General features: G+C 41.0%; 1 protein-coding gene across 2 annotated transcripts; it reads right to left on the bottom strand.

The window, feature by feature from the left end:
• Window positions 1–294: 294 nt before the first annotated feature.
• Window positions 295–16701, bottom strand: LOC131103856 (interleukin enhancer-binding factor 3 homolog). 2 transcript variants are annotated; one of them, XM_058050481.1, is made up of 18 exons: window positions 16630–16701; window positions 15763–15808; window positions 15400–15611; window positions 15047–15221; window positions 14028–14175; window positions 11965–12056; window positions 8677–8772; window positions 8414–8525; window positions 8232–8329; window positions 8053–8161; window positions 7860–7973; window positions 5741–5946; window positions 5223–5393; window positions 4865–5146; window positions 4676–4787; window positions 2574–2618; window positions 1094–1504; window positions 295–1001 (listed from the first exon to the last, which is right to left on the bottom strand). In XM_058050481.1, the coding sequence occupies exons 2-18, from the start codon at window positions 15769–15771 to the stop codon at window positions 865–867; spliced, it is 2529 nt and encodes an 842-aa protein (XP_057906464.1). In that variant the 5' UTR covers window positions 15772–15808; window positions 16630–16701; the 3' UTR covers window positions 295–864. The 2 variants fall into 2 exon arrangements, with proteins under 2 accessions (XP_057906464.1, XP_057906465.1); XM_058050482.1 differs by lacking the exons at window positions 295–1001; window positions 1094–1504 and adding an exon at window positions 1610–2104.
• Between the last annotated feature and the right edge of the window lie 228 nt (window positions 16702–16929).

Raw genomic sequence — 16929 nt, 5'->3', positions numbered from 1 at the left:
ATATATATATATATATATATATATATATATATATATATATATATATATATATATATATCGGTCGGTTGATCGAAATTCGTATCCTATCATGGAGTGGGTAAAGCCAGGCCAAGCCTTCAAAATAAAAAAGTAAAACATGGTCACCATGTTGCATATCTGCTTCTAAACCCATCGGAGATTAAGGCCAGTCTTTAGAAAAACTACTAAAAGTTAAGAAATAAATGGGATTCAAATGTAATGTTTTTTCTAATCCTTCATGAATGTACTATTCATTAATCAATGAAGTCTGAAACATAAATTCAAAATAATTTTTATCAATACAAACACATATTGTTACATACACAGAGGGGAAAAAAATACATCCACAAAATCAAAAGCTGATTAGACCATTAATATGGATTAAACATTAGCAATTATGCATTTCCGGTAGCCTCTGCATCATTAGTAAATTATGGCATCAAACCACAATATGGAAATAAAAGCAAAAAAACTCAAAACTAAAAGCCAAGAGAATATCTACAAGCCTTGGGTCATTACAAGCAGAGATAAACATTACAGTTGCCATGCAACTTGTTAAAAAAATTGTGCTACACAAGACCTGTCGCACCAGATTTCATACTCAGTGGTTTGTATAAATAGAGTACAAGACAAAACTAGAACTAAAAAGACAGGACTGAGCACATCAAATCTCTTAAGCAGATCACCAAATGTAACTACAACTCAGTCGGACATCTTCTGGTGATGTGCAGCACAGGACCAAAAACGCACATCAACAGCAAACATGTAGGAAGGTAGGGAGAGCACAGAAGGATTATTTTTGGAGGGGGGGATTTAGAGGTGAGGATTCACACGAGCAAACTGAGTCTATCTATACTGGTAAGTTCCGCTGGTGTCTGCCTTGCCGTAGCTTGCAGGACTGTGGTACTGAGAATGGCTGGTGCCAAAACCTTGGTTTTCACCACCGCCTCCTTGCGTGTTGTAATTGGATTGGCTGTTGAAACCTTCAGAGGGGAAAATTTAAATTAAATACGTCGTCAATTAGTCAGTTTGTGTGTGGTATACTTATACGCTAATATCAACAAACATCACTCACCATCATAATTGTACTCCTGGTTTCCTCCAGTACCCCCCGTCACCTGGCTGGGGTAGGCAGTGCTATAAGGGTATGCCCCTGCACCACCCTGGTTGAAATTCTTCTTTCCCTGTCCATAGCCTTGGCCATACTGGTTATAGGAGCCCTGTCCGGAAGGGTTGCTGGCCTGGTAGCTTCCTGCAGCACCACCGCCCGCACCTGAAGGACTTTGAAAAGATGGCTTTCCTCCCCGTGTGGGGGGTTTCTTTTTGGGGATTTTTGCAGCCCCTGCGGCATTGTAGGCTCCGTCACTCTCGTAGTACGAGCCATATGAGCTTTGTGTTGATGCTTGTCCTGTGCTGGCTGCAGAACCACCTGCAGGGCCACCCGATGGCCCGCCTCCTCCGTTTGCGCCACCATTGTTGTAGTAATCTGAGAAGTAATAGCATGGCACTATCTTAACATGCAGCTGGTAATGCTGTGTGTTTCTAACAAGCGCACACACACATGGAATCAGGCCATGTAGGAACACAGCAATTAATGGTAAAAATCACATTTATTGCAATAAAAACAATACTTAAAACAACAAAACAAAAACAAGGACTTTGTGGGTGAGATATCTGCTTAACAAAACTAAAAGCATCACACATTCAGTGCAGCCATAATTCAAACTGTTCAAAGTACAAACTACAGTTGCAAAAGCATAATCATCACAGATGTCATAAGGAATGTATCATATATAAAAGCCATACTCAACAAAAAGGGAGACTATAGACATCCAGATGTTTGCACCATCCATAGGAGATGGTAACTTATGTTTAAATGCATGCAGAGGCAGAGTGTCTTGTGGAGGTTACAAGTGGACTGACAAAAGAGGGGTTCGTTATATTTCCAGGGTTGCGGACTTTGAAGGGTGTTCTGGAAGCAGCTGGAACACATCTGAGTGTTTTTTTGTCTTATCTACATGTCTTTTTTTTGTGTGTGTCTAGTTCTCAAACTCGTGGTAGCCATAGAAGTCTGAGACAAAGTCACCTAAAGAGTGAGACAAGGCAGAGAAGGAGGGGGAAAATGTCAAAATGAGATTTTTTTTTTTTTTTTTTTTTAAATGAAGATTTTTCTGCCTTAAAATTTGGATTAATGTGTCCAGATTGTGAAATTAAGCATGACTTCAAAAGATTTCTCTGCTCCTGTCACGCTCAGGTAAGTAAGTCAGTGCTCAGAATAGGCTGCCAAAAGCAAGAAAGGGTATCGGGGAATTGTACAAAGCAGATGCAGGCCTGCCAACTTAAAAATCACTGAATTTGGGATCATCCAAACTGTTCAGTATCTATTTTTGCTGGTTGATAGGCAATGCATACGAGATGTGGCAAGTCCTGGCCTGACATAACAAGAGCAGGTAATGGTATGGTATGGTTGCACACACAGACTGACTGGTAGTTTGGATTTCTCATGTTGTAACAGTGGAACTATAATCAAGCAAAAAAAGGAAAAGAATACTTACTGTATCCAGACATGGAGCTGTTTCCATAACCGTACGTGCCAAAGCCTGTTGAGTAACAGATCAGATGAGAAAATGAGTGAGAAATTAGACAAAGTCTGGGTATTAAAATAGCAATATTAAATGCATGTTGGCAGTTTGTATTGACTTTCATACACTGTAGATAAAAAAGCACTTCCATATTTGATATCTGGATGTCCATGAAAGGCAAGGCGTTGAGAAAAAACGTCATTTGTGCAGTCATTTATTAGCCATGTTTACATAAAGAAATTTTCCTCTTTCCGAATGACGTTCCAGAAAACAGTGTATACTGTAAATTCCGGACTATAAGCCGCTACTTTTTCCCCAAACTTTCAACCCTGTGGCTTATTCAGTGATGAGGCCAATTTATGTAATTTTTCTAACGGCCGCCAGGGGCTCTCGAGTAGAAAAGGTAAGATTAAGACCGGTGGAATATATGCGTCGAGGAAGACTGCGACTTCTTGTCTTGTGCATAAATTAAATTAGCGTGAACATACCCTCATCATGGAAAATGCAAAAAGAAAGGCATATGACGCAGCTTTCAAGCTAAAAGCAATCGAGCTGTCCGATAAAGAAGGAAACAGAGCTGCTGCACTGAGGACGATGACTTCGATGGCTTCAGTTTAAAGGAGGAAGATGAAGACGCCTTACCGTGATTTTTACCAGTATGTTCTTTTACCAGACCTGTTTTACTAGACCTGTTATACCGTGTTGCTAGCGTGTTGTTACCATGTTGCTACCGTTTTACTGCCGCGTCACAGGCACAGTTTGTGAAGAAAGTTACATTATTATTATTGTTAAGTTATATTATTAAAACTTTGAAAACTCTGTGTACTGTCTTTCTTTGTAAATATGTTTACATGTTTTAATGTGGGCACATGCGGCTTATATACAGGTGCGGCTTGTGTATGTACAAAAACGGTTTTCCTCTAAAAATGTACGGGGTGAGGCTTATAATCAGGTGCGCTCTAGAGTCTGGAAATTACGGTAAATGCGTGTTGGGAGTTTGTATTGACTTTCATACATTGTAGATTAAAAAAAAGCACTTCCATATTTGGTATCTGGGTGTCCATGAAAGGCAAGGCGTTGAGAGAAAACGTCATTTGTGCAGACATTTATTAGCCACGTTTACATGAAGAGATTTTCCTCATTCCGAATGGAATCTTTCCGAATGACGTCCCAGAAAACAGTGTATACATGGAAAGGAATATTCCAATTCCCACTATAATGAAACAGAATAGTCAATGGGGCATGTGCAGTAAAACGTAAACAACATCACATGATTCATCGAAGATGGCGGACGAGAGTGTGATTACCACGGTTGTCGGGACAGTTGCTATGCTTTTTTTAAGCAGCAACTTCATTCAGTTCTTTTAAAGTTTATATTAAAAACAAACTTTCCGCTGTAGTCCAGTGATGACTGCTTGCCGCCATTTTCAAAACCTGAGCGACGTCTGCATGTTGCGTCACAGCTGAGCATGCGCTGAAAGAACGCACCCTGACAACTTTCCGATTGAGCGGGTACAAGATACCTCAATTGGATTGGGGAAAGGAATATTCCACCTCTGTGAATCCGATTATATATTCATTCGGATTGGCACTTTTCTTTAGGAATGAGGTGTATACAAATTCTTTCCGTCTGAGCAAATAACCTGAATGGAATTGGAATATTTGAGTCCATGTAAACGTGGCTATTGTTTATGAATACAGTTACCATTTTCTACCTGATTTTTCTTACTAACATGCAAAAAATTACATTTGGAGTTTCCAGGATTTTTGGCCATAATTAATTTTTCCCCCCTGAAAATAGAAAACATGCTTCACTGCCACTCTTTTCTTTGAATGTAGCATAGTTGAGAGATGCCATGAGATGCCGACGTTTTGTTGGTTTGACATTCCACCGGGCAAGTAAACAGAGCAGTCGAACAGCCAGCAAGCACTTATGGAGTAATGGCAGTATCCGTAAATTCTGCCAATATCGGAATCAAATACAGATACAAATCCCGAAGCTTCATTCCTAGAATTACAATTTAATAAGCCAGTGCAACACCAGTTGAGAACCCCGAGTGTGTCTGGTATTTTACCTCCTCCGTTATTGAATCCCCTGCCTCTTCCACGACCTCGCCCTCCTCTCCCTCTTCCCCTGGGCATAGTCGCATCGCCAGGAGGTCCCATCATGCCAAAGCCTTCATTGTTCTGAAAGGACATTTTCAACAAGACTGTCAAAGACTCCATCTCGGATAAACATGACCATGCGTTCTCTGGGTGCTTACTGGGAGTGATCCCTTTTTCTTTTTAGTCGCTTCAGTCGCAGAACCCTCTGGAAAGAGCCGATCCAAAGCAGCCAGTGCTGCATACGCCTTGGCCACCTTCTTGTTAGATCCTGTCCCCTGGAACTTCTGCCCATCAATCTCCACTTCCATGACAAAGCGTTTATCATGGCTGCCACCGGTCTCTGAGGTAAGTTCGTACTTCAGGCCACGCCGCTTCTCGTTCAGTTCCATCACGGGGTTCTTGCCGTGTTTGGTCAGAATCGGTCCCTGTTGGCGGGTGGTCTGAATAGCAGAGAGGGGGAGGAAGTCATAATGTCTCAATGCTTCATGCCTGTAACCAAAGACAGGGTCTCTGTACCTCTGCAGCATCGGTGTTGTCGGTGACGGCTGGTCCTGTGGCCGCTGGAGCAGCTTCAGTGGTTGTTATCACAGGCTTCACATCCTCCAAGGGTACTGGGGTTTCTTCCGGTTTTATGGGCTCTGGAGTTTTTGCTTCCACTCCTGTGGGCAAACCCATGTCTTGCAAGGCCTGCAGATGAAAAAAAGAAAAACAAGGGGGTTCAAAGCAAGCAGATACACATTTATTTTATTATTCTATGTCAGTGTCTGCCCTCTAAACATGTTGTATACAGACAGGATATAATTTACTAAAAGCTGAGCAATCACAGCCTTTTGCGGTTAGTGTCGCTGTTGCTTGAGGATTTCATTTAGAGGAGCGTAAAGACTAAACAAAGAAACAGAAACTGGCAAAATGCAACAAAATGTGCACCTGAAAGCAGCAAAGCGTACAAGCATATTAAAGGGTCAAAATGCATGCATATTCGTAAATTCGTAAACAGTTTCTAGGACATTCCTTTTCACACACACTGCGCTCACCTTCACAGCTACATGCAGCTTGGCGGTCCGTTTGGACGGACCGGAAGCCGTGAAGGTCTTGCCATCAACTTCTACCGACATAGTGAAGACAGGAACATGAACCGGTCCCGTCTGGGATATCAGCTTGTATTGCAGACCCGGCTTCAGCTGGTTGAGCCGCATCAAAGCGTTCATAGACTGGGGAGGATCAGGCTTATCCTCTGCAGCTGGTGGACAGAATACAACCATGGAATTATGACAAGATTGGAAACATATGGGTATATTCACTCAAAGACTTAGGAAAGTTCAATTGAGGAGAATATACGGTCATTTCCTCGGTCCGTTATGCCAGAAACACCCGTTTTGGTGTCAAGTTGCAACTTATACCTAAATTAACACCTAAGTCACCCATACTGTACACAGATTACAGAAAGGATATTATATACTGTAATAAAAAAACATTAAATACACTGGATTTGCGCACTGAAAGGGAGGGCACTCCATTGCTTACTTATCAAACCTGTTCCCTTGTTCGAAGATACTATCTTTGTCCTGGTGATCACAGCGTTTGGACTCTGGGACCAGCCAATGTTAATGTGCATTTTACAAGTCACTTTTCTTTGACACACTGCCATCAGAAGAGTCACTCGTACGTAACTTGTTCTCTTTTTTCTTGTTGTACAAGAATCCAGACTCAATCCAGGCCATAGTTCCACATACTGAAATGCTAGGACTACGTTAAAAAGCCATAGCATTTCAGTATGTGGAATCAAACTATGGAATGGATTGAGTAAGACCCTCAAACAATGCACAACGATGAGCCAATTCAAGAAACAATACAAGCAGTTGATGTTTGCTAAATACAAGGATGAAGAGTCTTGAACCAGTCATGATGTGCTATATATATCACTATATTGACACTTACTATGGTACCCATTATGGCATTGGATGGTCATATCACCTTGTAATTCGGTATGTGACAAAAAAATAATAAAAAAAAAAACGTAAACCATATTAGGAAAGCAGGAAGTGAACAAATGTAACAGTTACTGATTGTAAAAGTACCAGATGGAGGGCAGGGCTCGACAATAACGATGTACCGATGGCCCGGGGCAAGTTAAAACAAAATTCGGGCAAGTAAATCCAATCAGTGATATTCCCGTCGGGCAAGTGCACTTTGGCATGCCATACTGCCAAGAGTTTTTTTTTATAAAGCGGTTCTTGTTGGGTGTTGGTAAAACACGGACTGCGTAATTCCGGTGGTAATTTGCAAATCTTGAAATGGACCAATCAAAATCGTTTATTTAGACCGCGGTCCGTAATCCACAGTCCGTGTTTTATTCCACACCCGTTGTTCGCGATCTACCAATCAGCGATCGTTTGACTACGAAAACATTCGTCATGGCGGCGCTCGAACATCGTCTAATTCTGAAGGAAACAGCAAAAAGTGATGAACCAGTGCCCCCTAAACAAGTATTTTATTAGCGGCAGCAAATCAAATGATGGCACAGGTGAGTGAATCACATTGCTGTGACAATTTGAAGCGGTCACAATGAAACACCACCGATTAGATCCAATACCAAGTGCTGATTTTGCACAAGCTACAAAATCTAGCACTTCCATTTCTGTGTATTTTTCTCACCTTTGCTTCACAAATTGTTTGACCATTGAGCATTTTTTCTGGATTAAAAACACTTTACTAGTACACAAATGTGTCTAATCAATAATGTTTCATTGTGGTGCACAACTTATAAATATCACTGCTTACTACGACTACCATGTGTAAGGTATTATGGTAGTACTCTCATTTCATCTTTGAGATTCCCATGTGATGCCACAAAAAATTAGATGATATCATTATGGCAGTCTTTTCATGGGGCAAGTTCGGGCAAGTAGTTCTCACCTTAAGGATTCCCTATGGGCAAGTCATTTTGGTTTTTAATGTAGAGCCCTGGAGATGTAGGATTTAATAAGCTTTGCTTCTTCCTACTCCTTTTGGACATGTGGAACTGTGAACTGATTATGGGATGCATTCAATTGTAATCTGATGCATGTTCAAATGAAATTAAACCATTAACATTACTATTACAATAATAATAATAATTTAAGGGCGTCACATAATCTAGCAAAGTGAACTTACATTTCTTCTGTAGTTTTTTCTTCTTCTTATTGGGAGACTTGTCTTCAATTCCCTCCTCTTCCTCTATGGGCCGTTTCATTGGTGGCGCATATGCTGTGCTGGGCGGGATTTGCACTGAAGATACAATTAATGTAAAAGGTTATTTACACTTTCCAACTTTTTAAATTATTATTTAAAACAGTCAGCAGTTTACCGATATAATCAATTGGAGGTCCAGGAGTTTTCTTGGGTATCTTAGAGGGAAGCGGATCCATTCCAAGCACTTTGTGAAGCTGTCCAAATGCTGAGAGCCTTAAGGCATGCTAAGAACACAAGCAAGGGTGAATTTCCCCAAGTTGCGGGTACACCTAAACCTCACATCATCCCACTCACTTGTGCACTCAAAGTGATGTCTTCTCTCTGCTGGAAGTCTAAATGACTAATAGCGTCTGTGGGGTCCTTCTCACATGGATCGCAGATTCCAGCTCCATCTACAACAAAGGAGACCAAAGACTGTTTTGGACTACTTTTTCCCCATTATGGATTAAAACAAAAAAGGTGATACGCAAGCTCACCTGGCATCAGGATTCCTGAAGCAAGACATTCCAGAACTCTGCGCAGTGCTTCTCCTGCCATCATGGGGCGGTTTCCTGTGCCAATGGCTTTCTCACAAATCAGCTCCAGAGGCTACGCATGAGAAACGTAGACACTTTTTTTAGATTAAGTCGAAGGAGATGCGCAATATGCAGGCACCACTCGAAATCTTGCAATCTCTGACTTTATTTTATGGCTGACAGAAACATCCGGATCGCCCCTTAATCAAGAGCCTTGCACTCACCCAGCCACAAAGAGGAGTCCATGTGGGGACACGGGCACACAAATCCCTTAGAACCCGAATGACAATTACACAGGAGCGCAGTCCGTTGGCTCTGGCCTGAGGACACAAATAAGGGAGGGGTGGGAGGGGGGCACGAGGACGACAAGCAAAAGTAAGCCAAAAGGGGAGAGACAACACAGACCATTAAAAAAAAATCCATAGAAATGGAACTAATTTTGAAAAATGACAACACTAGAACACCTGAGCGAAGTTATTATGGAAATATACTAATGTAAAGGGAATCCCTTATGAGTGAGTTATGAGTCATCTGACAGATTCACAGTGTAGTGATCAAGCAGAAAACATTAAAACCAGGACTTAAGTGTCTACGAAGCTGTGTCCGACATACACCAAGCTTAAAATGAGAGAGCCATTTTGAAATGGCAGGTCGGTATAGTCAATGAGAGTAAAAAGAAAAAAAACCACGAGGCTAGAAAGGTGCAATATTCCTGATGGATTTGTGGCACAAAGCGACAAACAGCCACAAAGCAGGAAGAGATGAGGCTACGAACTAGGGTTGGGCGGTATTTTTATTTTTTTTATATATTCTTCCAATAATACGAAAATGACGTATACCGGTATGAATTAAAAGGCGGAGTTGACGGCTGTGCGCCGCGGTGGATGCATAAGATCAGGGGTCTCAAACACACGGCCCGTGGGCCAAATGTGGCCCGCAGGACACTAGTTTGAGGCCCCTCCTTGATATGAAAGTTTTATGTTAGTGCGGCCCGCGCAAGTTTAATATGGATGCTGTATGGTATCATGTACCCAGAAAAAATTATTACGTTTGATTAATGTTCATGTTAAAGGTTATATAACTGTTAATAGTTATCCTCCCTATCCGTGTGGAAGTGGTAAGTTTTTGGCTATTTAGGTTTAAAGGAAATAACTTGAAGGCTACCGTTTAGGTCGCTAGCGCTCTAGTTTGCGAGTTAGCATGTGTCTCAAGACCCTGCAGTTGCGCAATATGTTAAAAATAAAAAAAGTATAAATGTGACTATAGTCGTGTTTTGTCATGTCTACAGGGCTCTAATAATGCTTTGTTCATTTTAATCTGAAAAAAATATTTGTCTACCCACCAACTATGTATATGTGGTTTCTTAAGTTTTTATTATTATTATTATATTTATTTATTACTGTTTGATTGATTTTCTTTATTCTTGATTTGTTTATTTATTTTACATCTTATTTTGTGCAGAAAAATAAAAACTAAGATATTTGAGAACATTGGAATGTTTTATCAGAGCTTTTCTTGTAGAAAATCGGAGCCAAAGCACTGAAAAAGTTTGTATATTTTTCTGTTTTTAATAAATGCATTTTTTTTTTGGAAAACCTGATACGGCCCAGCCTTGCCCAGACCCGAGCTCCAGTGGCCCCCAGGTAAATTGAGTTTGAGACCCCTGCATAAGATGAATCAAATGCTGTCATCGTGAGAAGGAACGTTCGTGTGGGGAAGAATTTACTCGGCGGACCTTCCGACCTAAGCAGGTTGAAATTTAATGAAGCTAGCAGAGGTTAGCTTAATTTCGAACGCCAACTAGTTGTGCGCAACTCGGGCTTGAGTATATTTTCACCACGTTGTGTTTTAATTCTTTAATTTAAAGAACGTTTCACAATATCCAATGAAGATGTGCGGATTCTATGTGAAAAAAACACGAGAAGCACATTTATTTTGAACGCAGCTCGTCTTAGACGTAAATAGGCATTCTCCACACACTGAACACACTTCCGTGACCGTCTTTCAAATTAAGAGCGCCATCTGCACCCATGTCTGGGTAAACAAAACAAGCGTCTCATAAAAATATCTTCCATATGCAGTTGGACTTTCATGGGTGACTACATCTTCCTAAATGACAAGCACAGGCATTACAGTTTTTTTTACATTTATAGCAATGTGTGCAGAGGATTTTCATTAGAAAAGTTAGCTAGTTTCTTACGAATAAATACACGTGCTTTACAATTTGAGACAAGTGTATTTCGTTATATGGCTTAACGTTTGTAGCTTTTTTTTACAAGACGCTGCTGAATTTTAATTTTAGATTAACATTTATCACAATATTAAACAAAGTCCATATCACCCAACCCTACTAAGAACTGAAGCGGTGATAGCAACCAAAAACAACAACACGCACAGAGCATAATTATGTGTTTGCATGTAATATTCCACACGCAAACACTTAAATCTCTTCATTTGGCTCACAGTCAAATGGAAGTCAGGTGACACCTCCAAATGCTGATTGAAGAGCGTCATTTTTTTTTTGTCAGCATCCTCAAGTATTCACAAATAAGAACTTTGACAAACCTGTCAGCCAAATTTCAGAGAAGCAAGCTTAGCTTTGCATATTGATAATACTGCATCTTGGAAACATTCAAACTTTTACTTTTAATTTGTGGAATATATGATTTGCTATCTGTACATTCACTATATCAGGGGTGTCCAATGTGCGGTCCGCAGCACATTCTATGCAGTTTCCTCCCACATTCCAAAAACATGCTAGTTTAATTGGCGACTCCAAATTGGTTGTTTGTCTATATGTGCCCTGTGATTGGCTGGCGACCAGTCCAGCCTCTCGCCCGAAGACAGCTGGATAGGCTTCAGCAAGTTGAAAATGAAAAATATGCAGTAATTTTACAAGAATAATTATCAATCCGCTGAATTAAAATTTTATATCGTCATACTTCCGAAAAATATCGTAAAACACGTTAAGGTCCACCCAACCCCAATATACAATATACTGTATATAGAACTTCATAGCTCATCTACTTAGCTCTTGATGGAACACGTTTGGACACCCCTGCATTATACTGACAAAAGTATTTGGACATCTGGCTATTGCAACACAATTAAGTGCAAATGAAAAGAAAATAACAAAACAAAACAAAGGAGACCTTTGTCCATAGTTGCATGGCAACTATCATTACTTCTCACGTAAACAGTGGCATTATAGAAATATTGCACCTGGATACCTGGTTATGTCTATGTAATGGTGCTCATACGAGTAAAGTCGCCGTTAAGGTAAATTATAAAGAGTAAAAAATATGCTATTGAACCTTGCATCTGAATTCCTAATGGACTCAAGGACACTGTAATGGCAAATGTTTTACATCAACAATCACTACAGGAAATACACTTCATATGAGCCAATAAAAAAACATAAACACCAATTAAAAACACAAAAAAGACACTGCATAAAAAAACAAACTTGAAACTACTTCTGTTTAGAGACAAAATAAAGACAAGATCCAAACCTGGAACCACTTAGCGTGGCGGAGAGACGCCAAGGCAGTTAGGCATTTCTGCCTGTCCAGAGCATCCGGGGGATCGTTGACTGATAGCGTTTCTATTGGCAGGTGGAATAAGAAGACAAGGTACAGTTTGACCAAGGGGAGTTCTGTCAGCCGGCCAGGGGGAACACAGGCAGCCTTCCCAAACCACAGGCAGGAGGGGGAAGGGGAGGGGGACTCCTCCATTGGAGAACCACCAAACGTTCTCAACCTCCGAGATAACATGGCGGTGCACGGTCCGGCAGGTAAGGCATCCACTTAAAAACCAACCAGCTACAGTAATGCAAAGTAAGTTGACATTGGATAATTTAAAGAAGTATTTCTCAAATGGATAAATGGTTGTATGTGGAGGTTGTATCTCCATGGTTGCATCAGTGTCTGAGCTTGACAGGAGGAAGAGCCCCTCCCCTTTGCCCCAATACTGGGTGCACTGCACTTTGCCCCTTCCGAGACAGAGAGCGGCCAGTTGGTCAAAGGTCCAGCGTCCCTAAAATTGACAAACTAGAAGGCTTGACAGAGAGAATCAGAATTGGAACCACAGGTAGATAAAGTACACAAAAGGTGGGTATCAAAACAAGTCTGCACTGCAGCAAAATTGATGGCTTATAAACAAAGACCCAAACTACGGGGTACCAGTAGCACAGGAGTTGCAGATAAGGTCAAGAGCCCTCTGCTTAAGAGCTCCTAAAGGCTTATGTCTCCACTATACGGAGTTTTAGTGATGAGACACATCCTGGTGGAAACTGAACTAACTACAATAATTCTGAGCTTGTCACCGCATACATATGTACGACTAAATGATTCTTTTATGTCAACTAACTCAAGGGGTAGAGCCCATGGGCTAACAAGACAAACATAATGAATCCACACATTCTTGTCCTTATCTGGAACCCTACGCTTTCCCCGCCAGGGAATACTGCAATCAAACTGGGTCAACCAACCAATGACAGTTTCACAATACAGTGGAACCTTGGTTTTCGAACGTCCCAGTTTTCAACAAAAAAAATGTCTATTATTGAACACAGTCCAAAGCATCTACGATGAAACCTAAAAATATATTTACTATATACAATGTTCCCTCGCTCTATTGTGGTTCACCTTTCGCAGACTACCTGTTTAGTCGATTTTTTTTTAGTGCAAAGTCGGTTCACTGTGACGTGACAATGAGCCGATATTGGAAAAACATCCAAATGCACAAAACTCATTATCTGAAACTTTGGCATCATTTAACATGACAATACAACATTATAACAAAATCTATAGGTCAGAAAAGTGGAAAAAGTATAGTACGTCCACTTTAAAAGTCGCTATGAGACTAATGCAAACTCATTAGCCACAGCTAGCAGTGGGCAAGGCATTACACGCTCAAGTACTCCATCGCTCAGCTGCTGAGTTTCAAATCGATGACAGCTCGTATATTCCACAGAGGCCCCCCCTAAAAGGTTTACTGTAATGCAGTGAGTCAACAATAAAAGGTAAAATGTTAATTTATCAATTTCACTCACTTATAATTATTTGTATTGTTTTCTGCAAATAAAACTAACCATTTCTTAATATTTTGGGTACCTGCAATAGATTACATTTTCATTATATCCTACATGGAAAAATTGCACGCGTTGTACGAAAACAGAGGTTCCACTGTATATTGTGCTACTCATTTTTGCTGCAATGCAAACCGTTCATCAATGATAAAGAACATGCAAACAAAGTGGTCTCTCTTTTTGTGTTTGGTTAAATTCTCAGTAAGCCTTCATTTCTTTGGTGACCTTGACCTTTCATGGAGAAGAAAAAGCTACCTGCCCTATACTGTATATTGGGCCATCAAAAATGTACAATTACATTACATGGAACTATGAGAGTGTCTAGAGAGCTATAAGCATAGCAGTATTTGGTTATGTGACAGTGTAGTCTTGTCCCCTAGCTCCATTGAAGGCCCAATAAACAATATCTGTCTTGTTGCCTGCGTGGCCTCCCAGCTGGAGGTGTGGAGTGCCAGAAAAGAAACACTGCAGTCCTATTGCACTTACCGCCAGCAGCGGCCATCTCCATCTCCTTACGAACCATGGGGGAAGTCAGGTGAATAGTGAGGGTCAAAGGGGGCTCCTTTGTGCTCTTGATGGCGATACTGGCCTCCCGGATGTGCTGGCTTACAACGTACTTGTCTTCTGTGACGAGCTGCGGGCAATATAATCCAGACAAATGAACAAAACACTTGTTTGTGACTATCCATATGTTTTTTTCCTTGATTAGAGGGCTCTACAGAATAAATAACATCCCTATAGTCACATTTACACTCATATTACCCAAATTAGTAGACATAACACAAAACTTGTGTTTTGCTGTTTTAGGGTTTATGGTGCCTTTTGTGAGATAATTCCAACCTGCAATAAAAGCCTGTTGTTCCAACATTCAAGTTTGGTGCTTGTGTGTCTCACGGAACATTACAGTAACATTACTACACACTACATACATCACAGAATCTATGAAAATGTGCTTAAATGTGCCTATTCTCTCTGCATGGCGGATGAGTGATTAGCACGCAGTCCACACAGCTAGGAGACCCGAGTTTGATTCCACCCTCGGCCATCTCTGTGTGGAGTTTGCATGTTCTCCCCGTGTGTGGGTTTTCTCCGGTTTCCTCCCACATTCCCAAAACATGCTAGGTTAATTGGCGACTCCAAATTGTCCATAGGTATGAATGTGAGTGTGAATGGTTGTTTGTCTATATGTGCCCTGTGATTGGCTGGCGACCAGCCTCTCGCCCAAAGACAGCTGGGATAGGCTCTAGCACCCCCGCGACCCTCATGAGGATAAGCGGTAGAAAATCAATGCCTATTCTCTGACGAATAATGGGCCACATTCAACCGGCATAATTAATATAATTTTGAAAAACCGTGACACTAAGTCATTCAAAGCAGGAAGTGGTAAAGGATTAACTGTATGCCACAATCCTTTTACTGTCACTTCACCATGGCAGTGCTTTCATAATTATCAAATAGACGTAAAGGACTTGCGCATGTTCAGTCTGGGTGGATTATTCTCTCACCTTAAGCTGTGTAACGAGGTTGTCGGACACCTTCTTCAACAAAGTGATGGTTGGCTTGTCCTTGCACAGGAGCACGAGTGCAAGGTCCAGATCTCCCTTCAATAGCAGGCCCTTTGCCACCAGGCCCACCCTCATCACACCACGAAGGGTACGTGTGGCTTGATCTTTCTGTTCACTGCAGCACAGAAATGAATCAAAGAGTCAGAGCATTCATTTTGTTGTGATTTGGAATATGAAAGTACGCTAAAATGTATAAAACCAGTTGGGATATGTCGATAATCTGTCACCACAACATTGTGAGCTTGTTGGTTAATGTGGACTCAAATGATGTAGATGTTGTCATGTCTTCATACCTCTCTTTATCTGCGTCTGAGCCATCAGAGTCAGACTTCTCTTGTTTATCAAGCCAGTCTGAGACGGCCTTGAGGGCTCGTTCTGTGTGGGACACCATGTTTTGCACATTCTCCAGTTCCTCCTGAGTTGGGTAGATGGCCGAATGCTTGGCCATGACATGGCGGTCGTCATTCAAGAAGACACGCAAGGAGCGGTATCGAAGTGGAGGGCCCTATTGGTATAAACAAGAAAGGATTTAGGGTACAATATATGTACAAACGCGTGCACATTTTCTGCGTCAACATTAAGTACAAGCTCTTAATTTCCTCCGTGCCACACACTTTGGGACCCTCTCATTTAAGGGGTAGACAAAAAATGATTACCATCTTCATCGTGGAGATAGCAGCAGCAGGTATGTTGCAATGTTGTCTGAAAAGGGGGGGGAAACAAGTAATTACCACTGTCAATCCATGCATTCATTAACAGTACCACAAGCCTTTGTGTCACAGTAGAATACAATTCAAGTCGATACCACAATGCCATTCACTTATAAAAATACAATTTTTACAATGTCAAAATCAACGTAATTAAAATCTAGGATGACTATTAAAGCCTCGTGTGATTTGACGTGGAATAGTATGAAAAAAAATCAGTCGAGGCACCTGAACACAACACGGGGTAAATGGAGCATTAATAACGTTCGGCCAACAAGTGATGGACTGATACTGCAATCAAAGGCCTAGCGGCAAAATGTCGATTGACACACATTCGTCCTTTCGTTAGTCATACCCATGAAAAATATGTAAAAGCCAATTGTTATTGTTAAAATACCCTACACCATTTGGTCAGATTCAGAAAGCGACGCCATTTTAATTCCAGTACCAGTGCGACTTGATGGCGATGGCTAACATTAGCTACCACCGCCTCGGAAGAATACAGTTAGCTCATTGTTAGTCATCGATGGGCCCAACAATCACAATAACAATAAACGTGGGCGCTCATTTTATTTGATTTCATTTGTGGGTTTTAAAAGCCATATGAGAGTGCATACAATGAGCTACCAAACACCAATATGTAATAAACGCACACATCCTCAATTAACATGTTAGCTTAGCCTTACCGACGTAGCATTGTTGTTTTGAGTCAAATTGGTCTTGCGGAGAGACGCGTTTAATGGCATCTACACTCTAACTATAGCGCAATAATTGGCGTACAAATGTTGATAACGTTAATGTATGTATTTTACTCACCTTGCAGTAACTTCCTCTGTCTGCACGCAAGAATTCAGCGCTCTGCAAAAGGATACTGACGTCGTCAGTAAGGTTACGCCTACTACTGTGTTGATTGGACGCTGCTTCCGGGGTTGTTTTTTTTCAGCCAATAGGAAAAATGTTTTTCAAACAGGGTGTGGTCTAAACCCACTCTTCATTATTTTTCTGATTAGATGTAAATATTCAGCATTTATTAATCGTGCTTATATAATAAACTGCATCCAAAATGAAACTGGTCACTGGAACTTGAGGGCAAAATATTATTCTTTTAAAAGTAGT

Source organism: Doryrhamphus excisus, chromosome 15 (assembly GCF_030265055.1).
Source record: "Doryrhamphus excisus isolate RoL2022-K1 chromosome 15, RoL_Dexc_1.0, whole genome shotgun sequence".
Classification (NCBI taxonomy): Eukaryota; Metazoa; Chordata; class Actinopteri; order Syngnathiformes; family Syngnathidae; genus Doryrhamphus; species Doryrhamphus excisus.
This window is presented reverse-complemented; position numbering and strand designations above follow the sequence as displayed.

What these genes read in the sequence shown, in the direction of transcription:
- LOC131103856 (XM_058050481.1), bottom strand. An exon ending in TCAGACGCAGATAAAGAGAG is followed by an intron (nt 15,222 to 15,399) that starts GTATGAAGACAT and finishes TCTGTGCTGCAG; the next exon opens with TGAACAGAAAGATCAAGCCA. An exon ending in AGCTGCATGTAGCTGTGAAG is followed by an intron (nt 5,394 to 5,740) that starts GTGAGCGCAGTG and finishes TTTCATCTGCAG; the next exon opens with GCCTTGCAAGACATGGGTTT.